Source organism: Mauremys reevesii, linkage group 24 (genome assembly GCF_016161935.1).
Source record: "Mauremys reevesii isolate NIE-2019 linkage group 24, ASM1616193v1, whole genome shotgun sequence".
NCBI classification, from domain to species: Eukaryota; Metazoa; Chordata; order Testudines; family Geoemydidae; genus Mauremys; species Mauremys reevesii.
This window is the reverse complement of record NC_052646.1, coordinates 3,770,634-3,787,789: the sequence shown is the minus strand read 5'-3', so window position 1 is coordinate 3,787,789 and position 17,156 is coordinate 3,770,634. Positions and strand designations below refer to the sequence as shown.

At 57.9% G+C, this 17,156-nt stretch overlaps 2 protein-coding genes across 3 annotated transcripts in view; both read right to left on the bottom strand.

Annotated features, from left to right (window-relative positions):
- CRABP2 (cellular retinoic acid binding protein 2) overlaps positions 1 to 1,815 on the bottom strand; it is a 45,914-nt gene extending 44,099 nt beyond the window's left edge. The window contains exon 1 of the mRNA XM_039513595.1: positions 1,747 to 1,815. Within this exon, the coding sequence (XP_039369529.1) occupies positions 1,747 to 1,750 (4 nt within the window). The 5' untranslated portion in view covers positions 1,751 to 1,815. The remainder of the gene's footprint in view (positions 1 to 1,746) is intronic.
- An 8,911-nt stretch (positions 1,816 to 10,726) lies between these two features.
- On the bottom strand, positions 10,727 to 17,154 carry ISG20L2 (interferon stimulated exonuclease gene 20 like 2). 2 transcript variants are annotated; one of them, XM_039512732.1, is made up of 5 exons: positions 16,953 to 17,154; positions 13,768 to 14,620; positions 12,095 to 12,295; positions 11,357 to 11,466; positions 10,727 to 10,825 (listed from the first exon to the last, which is right to left on the bottom strand). In XM_039512732.1, exons 2-5 carry the CDS (start codon positions 14,494 to 14,496, stop codon positions 10,786 to 10,788), a joined length of 1,080 nt encoding a protein of 359 aa, XP_039368666.1. In that variant the 5' UTR covers positions 14,497 to 14,620; positions 16,953 to 17,154; the 3' UTR covers positions 10,727 to 10,785. The 2 variants fall into 2 exon arrangements, with proteins under 2 accessions (XP_039368666.1, XP_039368667.1); XM_039512733.1 differs by lacking the exon at positions 16,953 to 17,154 and adding an exon at positions 15,255 to 15,401.
- Positions 17,155 to 17,156: the final 2 nt, after the last annotated feature.

The window sequence follows — 17,156 nt, the reverse complement described above, 5'->3', positions numbered from 1 at the left end:
AATCACACCTTTCAGAGTTAGGCCAGCTCTCTGGCGTTAAAGCCCCCAACTCTTGCACACACAAGAAGGCACCAAGGATCTTCAAGGCAGGAGAACCATTTTGCATGTTTTACCAGCATGGAGGGTACTTCTAGCATTACAGCACTTTCTGCAGCTGATATTCCCTGCTGCTCCACCACAGCCAACACCTATGAACCTTCAGGTCCCACTGCAAAGCCCATCTGTTCGCCCTGGAAAGAGAGGTGAGCGGACAGAGGAGAAGCATGTTTTGCTTTGGACAGCGGCTCCTGTTGGTTTGCATTTTTTTCCTCCACCCATCGCTTGCCAGCTTCCACCATATTTGGCAATGCCCTTTAATCCCCAGCTCCTGGAGTCACGTGGTTAGGGCAGAGTCTCCGCTTCCATTTAAAGAAAAGAAGAGCCAAGCTGGAAAGTGTGCCCTCCCCCCGACCCTTCCAGGCTCGGACACTGGCCAGCAAATAAACAGAACCCAACATGTCTTGTTAATCCGATCTCAACTTTAGGGGCCCAACTCATGAATTCGAAACACTTGGGGCTGCCGATACTGAGCAAGCTCTGTGCTGGCAGGGAGGAAGGGAGACTCCCAGATACCCTTGCTGGCCAGAGAATACAGTAAACCGTACAAGAACATCCCATGGCAGGCTCCCTGCTTTTCCAGAGCTTCAGTTCCAGGGCTAGAAAACCCGCTGAGCTAAATGCAGCCACCACATCAAACGTTACCAAAGCCTATAGCTGCCTGGAGCAGCCCTGGTGATAGGAGAGAGGCAGGGCTGGGCTGTGATGAATATGAAGAGGGCTGCTAGGGACAGACAGACCTCGCCATCCTCTCTGGCTGCTAGGCTGGGCTATATAGATCACCGGCCAGGGTTTTCCCAAAGACTAGCTGACAGAAGGATCACATGCAGGCTCTGGAGTTCTGCTCCCATCACCAGGGCCTCTGGCCAACACCCTCCATTAAGTTGGACGTGTTTGCTGGCTAAGCAATGATAACCTCATGCTATCACGCATCCCACCAGCCCCTCCACACCCCTTACCTCTGCATTGATGCCATGTGTCCAGCCCGGGGGGGTGGGGGGGAGGCTGTTGGTTTTGGCACCAGGGCAGAGTGCAATTGCTGACAGATTTCCCCCTCTCTGGCTTCGCTGCTCAGGCTGTTACTAAGGCAAAAACTTGGCCAGAGGGAAGGGGAAAGAACTGTGTTTGTAAGGCCCCTGGGCCGCACCTGATTGATTGATTGTTTGGAAGCACACAATGCAGACACGCCTAAAGGCAGCAGGAGCAGGCAGTCTGGTGGTGATTTGGGATTCCATGCCTAGCGGATAAGCCAGGGGTGACTCTTGCTCAGTCAGCGGTTTATCCTGATGCTCAAAATCTGAGACCATGTTAGCAGAGAGCCTGGATAAAGGACAAGCATCTCCTTCCTTTGAAACATGGAGCAAGCCCCACCCAGTCAGCATCCTGCAATTGCAAGAGGCTCTGGGTCAATGGCTGTGTTATTGTTTGTGGTACAGTCTCGTCCAGAGAAGCCACGCCTGAGATCAGAGCCCCTTTGCGCCAGGCGCTGCACAGACATGTAGTGAGACAGTTCCTGCCCCAGTGAGCTCACCATCTGAACAGACCAAAGAGGGAGCGGGGAAACTGAGGCACGGAGCAGGGCCGTGACAGCAGGGGAGGGGTGGAGCTAGGACTGGAATTCAGGACTCCTCACTCGCAGGCTAAACTTACCCATTGGGCCATGCTGACGTTTGCTTGCCACAGCTGAAGAACAGCCTGGAAAAGGGACCCTGAAAAAGATCTGGGGATTGCAGTGGATAATCAGCAGAACAGGAGCTCCCAGCATGCCCCTGGGCCAAGAGAACAAATGTGATCCTGGGATGCAGAAACAGGGAAATCTCGAGTAGGTGCAGAGAGTTATTTTGCCTCTGTATTTGGCACTGGTGCGACCGCTGCTAGGACCCCCTGTCCAGGCCTGGTGCCCACAATTCAAGAGGGGTAAATTGGGGAGGGTTCAGAGAAAAGCCTCGGGAGAGATTCGAAAACCTGCCTTCCAGTGGTGGACTCAAGGGCTCCATCTCTTCAGGGTAACAAAGAGAAGGCGAAGGGGTGAATTGATCCCGGTCCCTACACGGGGAATGACGGGCTCTTCTATCTCGCAGAGAAAGGGCTCCCGTGCGCCAGCAGCTGGACAAATTCAGACTGTACATTTTTAACGGTGGGAATTCTTAACCATTGGAACAATTGACCCAGGGGCGGCTCCATTCTCAAAGATCTGCCCTGGGCATTATTGTGGGGACGGTCTCTGGCTTGTGCTACGCAGGAGGGTCAGACCAGAGGATCATGTGGGTCCCTTCTGGCCTCGACATCTATTTCCAGCCAGGCAGGGGCACTAGATGCAGGGGCTGGACTTGGGCACTGCAGGATCTCTGTTCTCCTGATGCCCTTGGCATCTGCTCCACCGAAGCCCAGCCTCACAGACAGCAGCCCTGTTTTTCTATGCAGCCCATTCTCTCCCCATGATGCTCCCATGCCCAGCCACTACACAGGGGTCCCTCTACCACAGCCAGAGCGGGTGCAACAGGCTGGGGAGCCAATTGCATCTATCTAAGGCTCCCGCTATTACCAAAGCACCCCCTACAGTGCTAGGGGCTGTACGAGTATCTGAGCACCTCACCTTCTTTGATGTATTTATTCTCACAGCACCCTGTGGGCAGGGCAGTGCTGTTATCCTCGTCGTGCAGATGGGGAAACTGAGGCATGGAGCGAGTCTAAAGTCTGTGGCAGAGCAAGGACTGGAACCTCTATCATCTGCTTTGCAGGCTAGCATCCTAACCACTGGACCAGCCTTCCTCCCACCCCCATGACATCTGGACCCACAAGCATCATGGGGTCCCCTGTCCAGTGAAGGGGCCATCTGAGAAAACCCCTCCCACCCCCCGACTCATTTCACACAAGTCACCGAACAAATCTGCAACAGTTTTTGCCCACACCCAGCCCGGCTCAGATTCAAACTGGTGACCTTAAGGTGACAGACTCTGTATCCTGTTTCCAATGCCCCCCACCGCCCCGTAGCCGTGCAGCCCCCCCCCCCAAACACAGCTCCCTGAGTGGCGTGAGAAACCCTGCAGATGTGAAAGGAGCTAGCCAAAGGCCCTAATTAGTTTGGCATGTCCCGAGGTTTTGCAATCATAACGCCGGGCGGGTGTTTTCACTTTTCATTGTTCGCGGGGCCCCCAGGGTGAGGACGCAGGGTAAACAGGGCCTGTTTCTAACCTTCACGCCATCCCAGCCATTCCCACCGCACAGGGGAGATTGAAAACACTTAAGCAAACGAAAGCTGAGCCCGGGGTCTTTCCTGGCAGTGTCCTGAGCAGATCTCAGATAGGATTTTTTGTTATGACTCTGGAGGGATGAAGGACACCCACAAACCTATACAGATCAAAGGCTCCAGGAGGAGCGGGGGGGTCAGCACAGAGGTGGTCCGGTTGAGCTTGGCGTAAGGGGCAGCAGGGACCTGACCCCAAAGTTATTTGCCTTATGGCTTGTTTCATTTATTCCTGGGGTCGGGGCATGCAGGATGAGCAGGCAAAGGGATGGGGGGCCTGGTGTTGTTTGCAAAGCACTTGCTGGATTTCATCCAGCGCTGTGCAGGGGTAACGACAGATTGGAGACACTCTGAGGACAAACGGACAGCTTTGTGTTTGAGGCAGCGGATGGGCACTGGCTTCAAATCCCAGCTCTGCCCCAGCTTCCCCTCATCCCTCTGGTCCTCCGCTTCCCCTCTGTCGAATAGAGCTCGAAAGCCTCCCTTTGTCTGCTTGGGCTGCAAGCGAATTGGGACAGGGCTGTCTCAGAGTGTCTGTGCAGAGCCCAGCACAATGGGGACCTGATCTCTGTGCTACTGAGATAGAAATAGGCTTGGAAGGGTCCGACTGTTATTGACGACAAACGTCAGTTTCACCCTACACACCGGAGCCCAGGAAAGAAGATAATTGAAATTTACAGTCTGGCAATGTAAGAAAACTGAACTTCTTCGAGTCCTGCCTTCATGTGTCGTCAGGCTGGCCTCAACGGGGCTGGGGCAGCGGCGCCGGTTAGGTCGCTTTAACTTGGTCAGTCTCAACATCTCTGATCAATACATAATGATGGCATCATGCCCCACACAGCCCATCGGTTTGCACCCTGGTGAAAATGTAAATGGAATAAAAATCTCAAAACGTGCTTAAAAAGAAACGTCGGGATTCTAGCAACGGAATTCTGTTAAGCCTAAATATCAATAAAAATAACCCTCCTGGAAATTCAGGTACCCCAGCTCTGAGGACCTCCGGCCCATTCCCTTCAGGGGTGTTGGTCTTTGCAGAGCAAAAGGGATCAGAGCCGGTTTCTCATCTCTGAAAGGGAAGATATTGCTCCCTGCAACAGGGACATAGGGGTCAGAACTGATCCAGAGGAGAGCGCCCCCCACTGAGCTCACTGCGGCACAGCACCCCCTCTACATCAGCTGGAGTTTCTGTAGATTTTCACACATGGCCTGGCCTGACAGCAGGAAAGGTTATAGCCTCATGGTGGGTTTCCCTCCCCCCACTGCCCTGCCAAGCCATCTTTCATCAACACTTAGCCAGGCTGTCAGCCCCTCTGGCACAACCTGTTTCAGGGTTTGTGGGTCGGGCGGGGGAAGCTCATTTGTAACAGGCGCGAGGCACAGGAGGAAAGAGGTCCTGGGGAAACAGATGCTGGCGGGTGACTGGTGATGCCTGCAGAGCTGCCTGACAGAATCCATCCTGCCCCCCACTAGGTGCATACTAGGCCCTGGAAATCCTCAGCAAATCGGCTAAGAAAAGTTGGACGCAAACGTTAGACAGCTGTATTTTATGGGAGACATTTTTAAAGAGGGGTCACCGGGCAGTTCCCTTCAGCACACTGATTTCCTGGCCAAATTTTAATTAGATTCATTCCATGGCCAGCCTCCCCAAATTTCCCTTTGTTGTGCAGTGCTGCTAAATACTGTTAAACCACTGCCACACCCCACCCCAGAGGCAGTTGCATTTCAGTGTTGGATGAGTGAACCCTGCGCAGCGTTGCTGAGGGCTGTTAAGCCAGTACTGTGTCCCACCCCAGAGGTGGCTGCATTTTAGTGCTGGGCGACTGAACCCTGGGGAGCAGTGCTAATAAACGGCTGTCACACCTCACCACAGGAGGACAGAGCTGTAGTGAAAGGAATGACAGATCCCATGCCTGGCACAGTATTCCACTACTGTACATGCCTTCACAGCCAACTCTGCCCTTCCTAAACTAGCCTGAACTTACCCCAGTAAGGTAGGGAAATATGATCTCCAATTTATAGATAGGGAAACTGAGGCACAGAATGGCAACTTGATCAGCTGCCACAGAAAGTCAGTAGGAAATGAGGGAGTGGAACCCAGAATCCTGAGTGCTAGTCCTCTGCTCTAACCACTAGACCCCACTTCCCTCCCAGAGTTGCGCGCGCGCACACACACACACACACACACACGAGTCCTGACTCCCAGTCTTACACTCTAACTGCTAGATCACACTCATCCCTGCAGAGCAGGGAATAGAAGCCCACCCACCCCGCACCGCTTGAGGCAAAACACACTCCTCTCCAAAACCATCCTGATTCACAGCAAAACTTTAAGAAGTTCCAAGGTGAAGTTGGCTCCGGGATGTGACAGGCAACAGGGAGATCAAAAGGCAAGTCAGAGGGGGGTTAGGTGCTATCAGCAGGAGCCATCTCTCTCTGCGGGGAGGGAGCGCCTCCCTAATTAATCACACCACCACTTACCCGCCTGCATCCCCCACCCAGCACTTCAGACAGGCCAGAGCTTGCAGCTGCTTTATCCAGGGGAGGGTATTAGCTCAGCTCTTCCGCCTAGGGGTACTGGCCCGTGTCCTAGGGTTCAGGGCCGGCCGGGGCAGGACTGGGACTCTGGAAATCTGGGTTCACTTCCACCCCGGCTGAGGACGTAGGCCCCGATCCGGGAAAGTATCTAGGCTACTAACGCCTAGAAACCCAAATCCCTTTGAGGAGCTGGCTCTGAGTCCCAGCCTTGCACCTTTCCCATGGCTACCTATCTATCCAGGGCACCCATCACCCGTAGCATCTGGGCTCCTCTCAACCTTTTCTGTATTTATCCACACAGCCCCATCCCCAGGCGAAGGGCACCTGATCGTCAAGATCAGGGTTCCACTGTGCTGGGTGCTGTACAGACAGTCTCCACCCGGCAGAGCTCGCAATCAAAGCAGACAAAGGAGAACCGGCCCCCTTTTCCAGATGGGACCTGAGGTCCAGAGAGACTCGGGATGGGCTTCACGCAGGCGGCTACGTCCCGTTCTGAGATCCCGCTGCGATCCATGGTCCTGCTGAACCCGCAGGCTCCTAAATCCGCTCCGTGCCTACGACTTTGCAGCAAAAAGACCCCAGGTGTGTCTGAATCTGGGCACCCAGACCCTCAGCTCCCACCTGAGCGATCCAGGAACCAGGCTGGGCGTTCGGCTGCCCACCTCACCTGTGGAGCCTGATCTAGTTGGTGTCTCAGCCCCATCCCTGTGCTTTTGGGGGGCAGGTGGGCAGGTAGCTTTAAGTCCCCTCTGCGTTCCCTGTATGGGGCTGTACAGCCCAGCGCTGGGGTCAGTCAGAGCAGCCTCTGGGCTGCTCTAATTTACACTTGGCTCCCTGCGGCTCCAGGAGGCAGGGAGTAGCCACAGCACCGTGGGCTCTGGCCATGCCCTCTCCACGGGGGGCTGGAGCAGAGTGGGTGCAGGGCCCTTCCCCCAGTTCCACACCTGCATAGGGTGGGGTGGGGATTCTTAGGGGGCTGTTTCCACCTGCTGTCCCCCAGTATCATCCCCCAGCACTAACAGGAGCCCTGGGGGGCATTCGCTGCCCACACGGCACTCGGGGCTGCGTGGAGATCGGTGTCTTCAACTCCCACCTCCCGTTGCTCTTATTGCCAAGTGTCACCCAGCTACAGCTCAGTCCAGGAGCCGCAGCCACCCCCAGCCCCCTAACTCCGACTTTCCCTTCCCCTCGGCTCTGCAGCCAGTGGGGGGAGGGGGGCGGAGTGGATTCAAAAGTGCTTCCCGTGATTTCTGTGAGGGCTGGAACGGGGCCAGCTGCCTGGAATTGCCATCAGCCCCTGGCTCGCCCGGCCGCCTCGACCCGCAGCACCCTGGGGGCCGTCTGAATGCAACGGGAGCTGCGCGCGGGTTAAGACAAGGGGGCTGGGAGTCAGGATACCTGGGGTCTATATCCAACGGTGGGAGGGAGCAGATCTCCTGTGGCCACGTGCTCTAACTGCTTCATCACATCCACTCCCAGAGCTGGGCCTAGAACCCAGGAGTCCTGGCTCCCAGGTCACTGCTCTAACCACTAGCTCTAACTCCCAGGGCTGGGAACAGCCCCCCTGCTGTAACCACACGACGATGTTATAATCGGTCCCGTCTCCCGCTAACGAGCGCCTAAGGCAGCACAAAGAGTGGTGTCGAGGGGGCTCTGGCCACGGGGCTAGTGGCCCCTACGCTCCCCAGCGGCCACAGAATCCCTGCAGAACAGCCGCTCTCGCTGGGAGCCCGGGAACGGGGCTGTTCCCTGGAGGTTTTTTCTCCTGCCCCAGGAGTCCAGAGCTGGGGGGGAGGCCTCGGGCTGAGCCCAGAGAGGGTGGGCAGCACCCTCCCCCCCAAACACATCAGCCTGCCACAGCCCCCTGCTAGCCCAGCCCTGCCGAACCACCCCGCACCCTGCATGGGGGGGGGGGGGGTTGTTGCTTTGTTCCAGCAGCCCCGCCTGGCATACAAAGCTGCTGTTGCAACCACACTCCCCCCCTCCCCCACTGGCCCTTCGCTGACCCCCCTCCCGGACTGGTTTAGATTTGGAAAAGCAACATCAAGGGGATCCAGGCACTCGGCCCCAATGCAGCAAAGATGTGGGAAATGCTCCCCCCCAACCCCCCCAGCAACTCCAGGGTCTGCTCAGCCTCAGCTGTCAGGGGGAGGTCAGAGCACAGCCCAGCTCCAGGGGGGCAGAGACGGGAGAGATCCGTGGGGGGGGTGCAGTGGGGAGGAGGGGCAGGCCCTTGGGTTTCATCATCTGGCTTCTACTAGTGTGAACACTGCCCCCATACACCCACCTCCCCACATCCCCCCCGTCCCCCTCTTTCCACACCCTGCCCCTTACACCCCCAGCAGTCCTGTATCCCACCCCTCCCTTCCCCCCATGCATTCCCCTCCCCCTTCCGTCCATGCCCATATCCCCCCATACACACACACCTCCCCCCCTTTCTCAGACACCCCCCAACTTCCTCCCCTTTCCCCATAACTGCCCCCCCCCACTCCGGAGAGTAGCAAGAAATTCAGCCAAAATCCTGGCAGCCTTGGGCCTGATTGGAATCAAAACCCTCCCCTAGGTTGCAGCTGCTCGGCTGCATTAGTCTGGCCCCACCTGGACCCGAGAAGAGCCGCTAATTTGCTGGGAGTCTGAACAAAAGCCCCAGATTTTTAAAGAACCCCACGTGTCATTTCCTCTCTGGGCACCAGTGGGGGGGTGGGGTGCAGGCACCGATTTCCTCGCTGTTCCCCAGGTTTGACTGGGGAGCTGGTGCGAGGGGGGGGTCATACAGTTCAATTTGGCTTAGCAAAGGGGCTGGGGAGAGGGACAGTAGCACCCAGAGGCCTGACCAAGATCCCACCCCCTGGGGTTGTACAGATCCCAACCAAAACCAGGGCCCCACTGTGCCAGGCGCTGCCCAGACCCCAACTGAGATCAGGCCCCCGTTGTGCCGGACGCTGCCCAGACCCCAGAACAGGCAACTATCAAAAGTAGAGTTTCATAAGGGTGCCCATCACCATGGTGCCTGGGCCTCAGGACCATGAACCAGCACCGCCAAGCCCTGCCCCGGTGTCTGATGGGAATTGTAGTAGAGCGCCCCCGGCGAGAACCAGACCTACAGCTCCCCAGCGGATATTCTGAGCCCCCCGCGAGCACACACCCAGTGCCGAAGCAGAAATGAATTGATCTTTTAGGATTTATTTTTTGACGAGTGATTTCGAAAGTGACATTTCATTTTCAAACAACCCAACTCATAATAATTCACTTTTGGGGTTCGGTGGCAAAAAGGCCATTTCAGGTCTGTTTCAGAAGTGGGAATCTGAGCCTGTCTCCCCCACCTCTCGGGTGAGTGCCCTTCGTACGGGGCAACACCACTCCCGCCGCCACCTCGGGCCATCTGGTGACCGGCCGAAATTGTGTGTCAAATTCATAAAGAGTGGTGGGTTTGGAAACCGTTTGCCAGCTCTACTCACAGCACCGCGCCGAGGTCAGGATCGTCCTCCCCATTTCACAGGTGGGGAAACTGAGGCACAGAGCAGCAGCGCGACTTGCACGAGGTCACCCGTTGGGCCCGAGTTGCTTCTTGGTCACGTCAACGTAAATCAGGAGTAGCTCCACTGAAGTCAAAGGGACTTACACCCATGTAAATGAGAGCCGAATCGGACCCAGGATGACCTCAGCGATTAGAACCTCACCCTCCCAACCCCCTGGGCGTCTGCTGTAACCATCATGCTGCTTCTCCTACAGACTTGTCTCTGAAGAAGTTCCTCCCTTCGTCCCTTATAGCAAAAGTTCCCTGTTTGGCACAGTTCGCCCATGGAGCCTGGGGGGTTGTTTGGGGGAGCGGGTATCTCCGCTGATTTCCTTAAGCTCATCCAGACTGTGTGTCTGCTACCCGCGTCCTGCCTGCTGGAACAGACCCAGAAGCCCCTCTCTGTCTGGTGGCCTGCCCCCAGGCACTGCGGATCGGACGCTGCTCCAACTCAAAGATCCCACCCGTTGCTGTCTCAAACTTGGGGCCACCCCCTGGGTCTTGTCCCAAAACCCGCAGTGACATTCCTGCCCATGCTCCATGCTCAGCCAAGCCCTGCCCCAGAGCCTGAGGGAATCGTAGTAGAGCGCCTCCTGGCTAGAGTCAGAAGATCAGGACTCAAGGGAGCGAGGGCAGCGGCTCCGGGTTGCCACCCGCATGCCTGGTGCTGGGAGATGAATCGTCAACCCAGAGGGGCTCCCTCAGGCTGAGGCACGGCCCTCGCAGAAGAAAAGGGCGGGGGGGCAGAGATGAGTCAGCTGCGGCCGTGACCTCTAATGGAGATTTTCAGTGGCCCCATGCTGCGGGACCGAAGACGGGTACAGAGCCTCACTGCTGGATGCTGCCCTGACCCTAGCCCAGGCTGGGCGTCTCGGCAGAGTCCTTCTCCCTGCGTGAGATGAGTTCGGTGGGTCTCGCCCGCTGCCCGCATTAACAAGCCACCGCCGTTTCCAGCGTAACCGCCAGCCTCAGCGGGGGGCCACGAAGGGAACGGGCCGGGGAGGATTGACTCTCAGAATCCCCTGGCAATGGCAGGGGGTACGGGCCCTGATGCCCAGGGTCTAGGAATTTGGGACCGGATTCTCTGGGATAAATCAGTGCAGTGCCAGTGGAGCGCCACTGACCGACCAGCTGGGGCTCTGCAGGGCTGTTCATCAGACCCCTTAGAGGCACTGAGGCTCGCAAACAGCTGGGCCAACCCATCCCCCCTGCCCCCCAGGGTGGGGGAACTCTGAGACTCCCTTACTTCTGATCCAAAATAAAGCTATGGGGGGGTGTTGGGGGGGAAGCCACCAAACACCACTGGGGTGCCACAGAAATCTTCCCAGGGAAAGGACCTTTGGAGACGTTTATTTACCAGCGTCGCTTTCAGACCCCGAGATCTTCTCCCCTAAAGGTCTGATTCGAACTCACTGCCTGGCCCGTGGCCCCTACGGAAATCAGATCAGAATGAGACTGTGACACAGGGCCTGTCCGCATGGGAAGAGGGCACGAATCCCGCCCAGAGGCCTGGACCAAGCGGGTTCTAGGACACGAGGGGCGGCCAGCAGAACCCACGGCGTGATCCGGGCAGGGAACACCGGGGGGTGGGCAAAGTGTGGGCCCCCCAGCTGGGAGGTAGCACGGTTCCCCTCCGGGGTTAAGACAAGACGGAAGAGGCAGCACTTGGTGAGGCACGTGCGCTAACAGAGCCCTGGAGGTGACGCGTGATGGCTGCTACTTCCTCGCGCCTCTGACTCCTGCACGCGTCAGAAACGCTGCACCAGGCTCCCAGCTGCCCGGCAACCCGCCTCCCCCTCGCCTGCTTTCACTGGCCCCAGGCAGCTGGTCCGTACTCCTACCCCCCGGCCTGGCCTAGGATCCTCCCGCCCTGCGTTTTGCTGATCCCCTTTTCGCTTGCTCTGGGGTTCAGGGCCTGCTCCTTCCTCGGCAGCACTGGGGCGGGCCCCAAGGCCACTCACTCCTGCTCGGGGTTCAGCGCCAGCTGCCTCTCCCACTCAGCTTCGATCACCCGGTACAGCTCCATGGTGGCTTTGGCGTCTTCCACTGAGGAGTGGCCATTTTTGCCGACCTGCAGGGAACAAGGGAAGAGAGAGACAATCCATGGGGGGTGTTAGAATCAGGGACGCTAGCCAGTGTGACCGGCTGACAGCTCTGATCCTCACTTGCTGCTTCCCCAGGTGATCGGAACAGCGGCGGCTTGTGGTGCTGGGCCTCATTAGCCCAACTGCACAGATGGGGAAACTGAGTCCCAGACAGGGGACATGACTTGCCCAAGGTCACCCAGTGACAGAGCTGGGGATAGAACTCCTGGGCCCCAGTCCTGTGCTCTATCCACTAGGCCACACAGCAAGCAACTCCTGGGAGAGGAAATGCCTCACCTGACTCTCTAGTGACACCCCCTGGCCAGCCAGGGGACAGCACTTTATTTTTTCATTCAGGGACCGCGTCTCCCTTGGCTTCTTGAGGGCGCCTCTCCCTGAAGCAGCAGCTCAGCTCTAGAGCGACTCCCTGTGGTTGATGCTGAGACCCAGGGGGGGCTTTCAGGATGGGGAAGTGGCCAGACACAGCACAGGCAGCAAGGAAGAGAGAAGACGTGGGCCTGGGCCCAGATTTCTGGGGCTGCCTGCATGGCCTGGGGCATTGCTAAGCATGGGCCTGGTTGGTGCCTGGGGGCCTGTCCCAGAGGCAGCGGGTACCTGGATGTCTTTGTGCAGTAGCTGTTTGGTGAGGCGTTTCAGCGAGGCCGACTCGTTCTCCGGGAAGCCGGCCTTGCGGTTCAGCAGCGGGATTTTTGACGTGTCCCTGGTCACTGATTTCGGGTGGAAATACTTCAGCGCCTTGAAGTCGTTGTGGATGGCGTGGCCGACCACGATCTTCCCCGCTAGGAGCTTCAGGATCTGAGAGAGAATCAGGGCGGCTCAGGGGCTGGGGACGCCGGGGACTGGCGCTCAGGCAACAAGGCACGTGCCGCGGCCGTCTGATCGGGGTCAACGCTGGCTCTGGGGGGGAAGGCGCCCCCTACTGAGTCACCCATGCTGCTCCCTGCACACAGCACCGCCAGCCCCATGCCGGTGCTTTGGGATCCAGGGGACGGTGCCTCCTACTGAGCAACCCACACCACTCCCTAGCACTGGGGTCAGCACTGGCTCAGAGGGGAGAGCGCCCCCTGCTGAGTCACCCACACTGTTCCTGAACCACCCCACGATCTCCTCTGGTCTCTGGTTCCAGCAGTGACCCAGCTTGAACCAGCTTTGTCTGGAAGCTCTGCCTGTCGGCTTATTTCACCCCAGCGTGGCCAGAACCCCGTCTCCATTTTAGAGCTTCGTGCTGCTTTGAGCTTCGCTAGTAACAGCCTTCGAAGTGGCTGCGCCCTGGACCGTTACACAAGGTGCCGAAAAGCCACCGAGAGCCGGCTGCACCGAGCCGACGCCGGGAAAACCCGATGGCTCAGAGGCAACAACGAAAAGGCATCAGCACATTTGATTAAAGGGAGGGTTGGAGCGCCCCCTAGTGAGCTTTTGACAAAACAGGTTATAGGCAGAGTCAATGCTTCTCAGTGGTCAGGGAGGGTGTTTAAGCAGAGGACGCTGGCCCCCTCGGGCACGGCTAGTTTGGAGGTGCTGACTGCCTGGGGCTAGCCAGTGCGAGCTCGGCATGGGTTCAAACCTCTAGTGTAGCCGCAAAGGGCCTGTTCCTCAGAGATGCTGAGCAGCCCGACCTCCCCGGCCCTGTGGCTCTCTTAGTCCGGTAATGCCTAGAGGCCCCAGCAGAGATCGGGGCTGATGGACCTCAGGAAAGGATGGGGGAGGCCTCATGCCAGTCATGGAGAAGCAAAGGGCCCCCAAGCCCCAGCAGGGCAGGGACTTAAGGCCTCTGAAGGGCAGCTCCCAGAGGCACCGGAAACCTTTACCCCAAACTGACTGCGAAGAGAGAGCGCCCCCTCCTGAGTCAAGCACATCCCGGTGCTCCCGGCCACGGCGCTGGGCTGAGAGGAGAGCGCCCCCTCCTGAGTCAAGCGCATCCCGGTGCTCCCGGCCACGGCGCTGGGCTGAGAGAGGAGAGCGCCCCCTCCTGAGTCAAGCACATCCCAGTGCTCCCGGCCACGGTGCTGGGCTGAGAGGAGAGCGCCCCCTCCTGAGTCAAGCACATCCCGGTGCTCCCGGCCACGGCGCTGGGCTGAGAGAGGAGAGCGCCCCCTCCTGAGTCAAGCACATCCCGGTGCTCCCGGCCACGGCGCTGGGCTGAGAGAGGAGAGCGCCCCCTCCTGAGTCAAGCACATCCCGGTGCTCCCGGCCACGGTGCTGGGCTGAGAGAGGAGAGCGCCCCCTACTGAATCCCTGCAAGCCCAGACGATGCCCTGGGCACTTACCTCTTTCTGGGCCGTTTTGAAGGGGGTGGCGTTCTTCATGTGATGTTTTCTGATGCCGCTCCACCGGGTGCGGTAGTCAGTGATGGGGTCGACGGGCCGGACGTACTTGTCATACACCACGTCGCCATGGTAACTCACGATGCTGCACCTGGCCAGGTCGCTGATCCGGCCGCCAGGGCCCGTGCCCACCATCTCGCAGTCGATGGCCACCACTTTGCTGGGCTTGCCCGGCCGGGGCACTGGGGGCAGGCCGCTGTCATACTCGCTCAGCAGGCTGGCTTTCTGCACGCCAGCGAGGGGCTGGGCGCTGTGGTTCCCAGGGGTCCCACTGGCCTTTGCTGATCTGCACGTCACCTTCTTCGCTCCTGATGGAAAACAAGGCAGAGGGGAGCCAGAGTCCGTGGTGGCGCTGGGCTGCTCAAAGCGACAATGGTGATTTGCCTTGGGGAAGGTTTTTGGCTGATGGGAAAGCCCATCTGTCTGGAAAGAGTTCTGATCCTCGGCGAGCCACTTCTTCTTGGTCCTTGCCCAGGAGCGAGAGTCCTGATGGGAGACCTGGCCTTTGGGGGGGTGATGCTGGGGTGGCGGCAGCTGCTTCTGCTTCAGAAAACCCCTCCTCTCCAGGAAACGGCGCCGTTTCACAAAGCGCTGGTGTTTCTGGTTGCTGTCGGTTCCCCTCTTGGGAGCCTGCTGGAGGCCCAAGTCCAGGTTGATGATCAAATCCGACATGTTGGGTTCTGGAGGAAGGCAGCAAACATGAGGAGGAGGGAAGATGGAGAAGGGCCCCCGGTCTCTTTCACCCCTCAAGCAGCCAGCCCCATACACACGGCTCGACAGAGGCTCACGCCCTCACCTGAAACAGAAAATGGAGACCGTTACCATTCCTCATCAGAAGAATTCACATTTACAGAGGGATCTCAAAGTGCTTGAGAAACTCTCTCCACATTAGAATCACTCCACGCCCCAGTGAACTGCCCCCACCTTGGTGTGTGCTACACCACAGATTAGGCCAGGAAGTAAAGAAAAATCCAACAACCAGCTGAAAGTACAGGGAGGACTGAGATTCGTGGTTTTGGCCAGGCCATCAAGACTAACACATTTACGTTTGTAGAAATTATCAAGGTCTCCATTTTATATCTCTACTGAAAATCGACACTGGCAGTAGAAAAGCACATGGGCCCCGGAACTTTTCCCCAGAGGGTAGGTGCAACATTTAGTAAATATCTGACCTCACTGCAGGGAACCCCCTGGGTTTGTCTTCTAGGTTTGACATTATTGTGAAACTGACCCAACCCTGCTCAGCCTGTGATCTGATGAGATCAGTTTGTGGCACTACAGCAGATACAACCACCATGAGAAATGTGGATGAGTGGCATCCGACAGCTCGTTAGACGGTTTATCAACCAACACATCTTTGGGGTTTGGTTCGGATCCTTATCCCTGCATGTGGAAAATACCCAATCAAAATGTAGGTTTAGGGAACATACACGGGGCGTGTAAAAGACCAAGGCTCCAACGGGTGTAGAATGACATACAGCATTGCTTTCACTCCTTCAACATAGCCCATTTTAATCTGGATTGAAACCTTCCAGTGAAGTGCTGGAGACGCAACCAAACCAGCTTTGTGCTGGTACCTGAGAAACAGAAAGTGAATCTAGGGGCACTGCCAATACACCCATCTCCAGGGAAGCTGAAAGGAGTTTACTGACAAACTCTCCCAGTCCCAGCCCACTCTGACTCCATGATTCCCCCCTCCCAACGACTGACCCCCAAGTGCTTCATTAGTGTGTCCCGCTCCACTCAAACTCCCTGCTACTGCCTAGTCTAGTCTCTGTCTGGGTCGTACACTCAGCACCATGTCTGGGCACCTTCCAATTATGCATTAAGCAACGGCATCCAAATCTGCCACTGTTTGCTCTCTCATCCTCTCCCCAGGGGAGATGCAGGTGCAGTGAAGTGTCTTGTTCTTTGTGGGTTTTTAAAAAATGATACCCTGTGCTGACCCCCGCCTCTTGCTCATCCCCTCCCCCATGAACCCATAACCTCTTCAGTGACGCTTCTCCCCCAAGAGAGTAACCATCCCCCTCATTCACCCGCACCCAATGACCTCCTTTTTCACCAACATCCCTTTCCTCCTGACCCCCTCCTCGGCCCTCCCTCACTGATCACCGCTTACCAGCCCCAACAGCACTGCTGCTCCCCACCCTACCATCGATCAACCCCCAACCCCCTCAGTGATTACTCTTCCCCCGTCCCTACCCAGCACTCCCCCATCTCCTCCTCTCAATACCCCCTCCACCCACTGGTCTCCTCCCATTCCTAATGCCTTCTTCCCTCACCGACCCTTTTCTATCCCAAAGCTTCCTCCTCCTCCACTGATCCCCATCCATCCCCCCACTGATTCCCATCCCAACAGATCCCTCCCCCACTGATCCCCCTCCCCCCACTGATCCCCATCCCATCCCTCACTGATCCCCTTACCAACATCCCCCTCACCACTGACCACCGTCACCCCTCTTACCCCCCTCAGATACTCATCACCCCACTGATCCCCCTCCCCCACTGATCCCCATCCATCCCACCACCGATCCCCATCCCAACAGATCCCTCCTCCACTGATCCCCATCACCCCACTGATCCCCTAACCCACTGAGATCCCCATCTCAATATCCCCTCCTCCACTGATCTCCCATCCATCCTCCCACTGATCCCCATCCCAACAGATCCCTCCCCACTGATCCCCACTGACCCCCTTCACCCCGCTGATCCCCATCTCAATATCCCCCTCCTCCACTGATCTTCCATCCATCCTCCCACTGATCCCCATCCCAACATCCCCGTCCCCACTGACCCCCGTCACCCCACTGACCCCCCTCCGATCCTCATCACCCCACTGATCCCCCTCCCTCACTGACCCCATCACCCCACTGATCCCCCTCCCCCACTGATCCCCATCCATCCCACCACCGATCCCCATCCCAACAGATCCCCTCCCACTGATCCCCCCCACCCCCCCCCTAATCCCCTAACCCCCCCCCCCCCCCGATCCCCATCTCCCCATCCCCTCCTCCTCCCCCTCCTCCACTGATCTCCCATCCATCCTCCCACCCATCCCCATCCCAACATCCCCCACCCCACTGACTCCCCCACCCCCCACCATCCCCCCTCCCCCCCCATCCCCTCACCCTCGCTCCTTGGGCCACTCAGACCAAGCCAGGCAGCTGCAGCCGGAAGCGGAAGTGAAAACTGCCCCGCCGTTGGGGCACACGGGGAGGGGACGCACAACGAAAGTCAGGAAGGAGCATGGGCCGCGGAGAGTCGCGCGCATGCGTCGGGCCCGAGCGCGGCGGAGGGGGGGAGGTGTGTGTGTGTGGCGGGGGGGGGCAGCC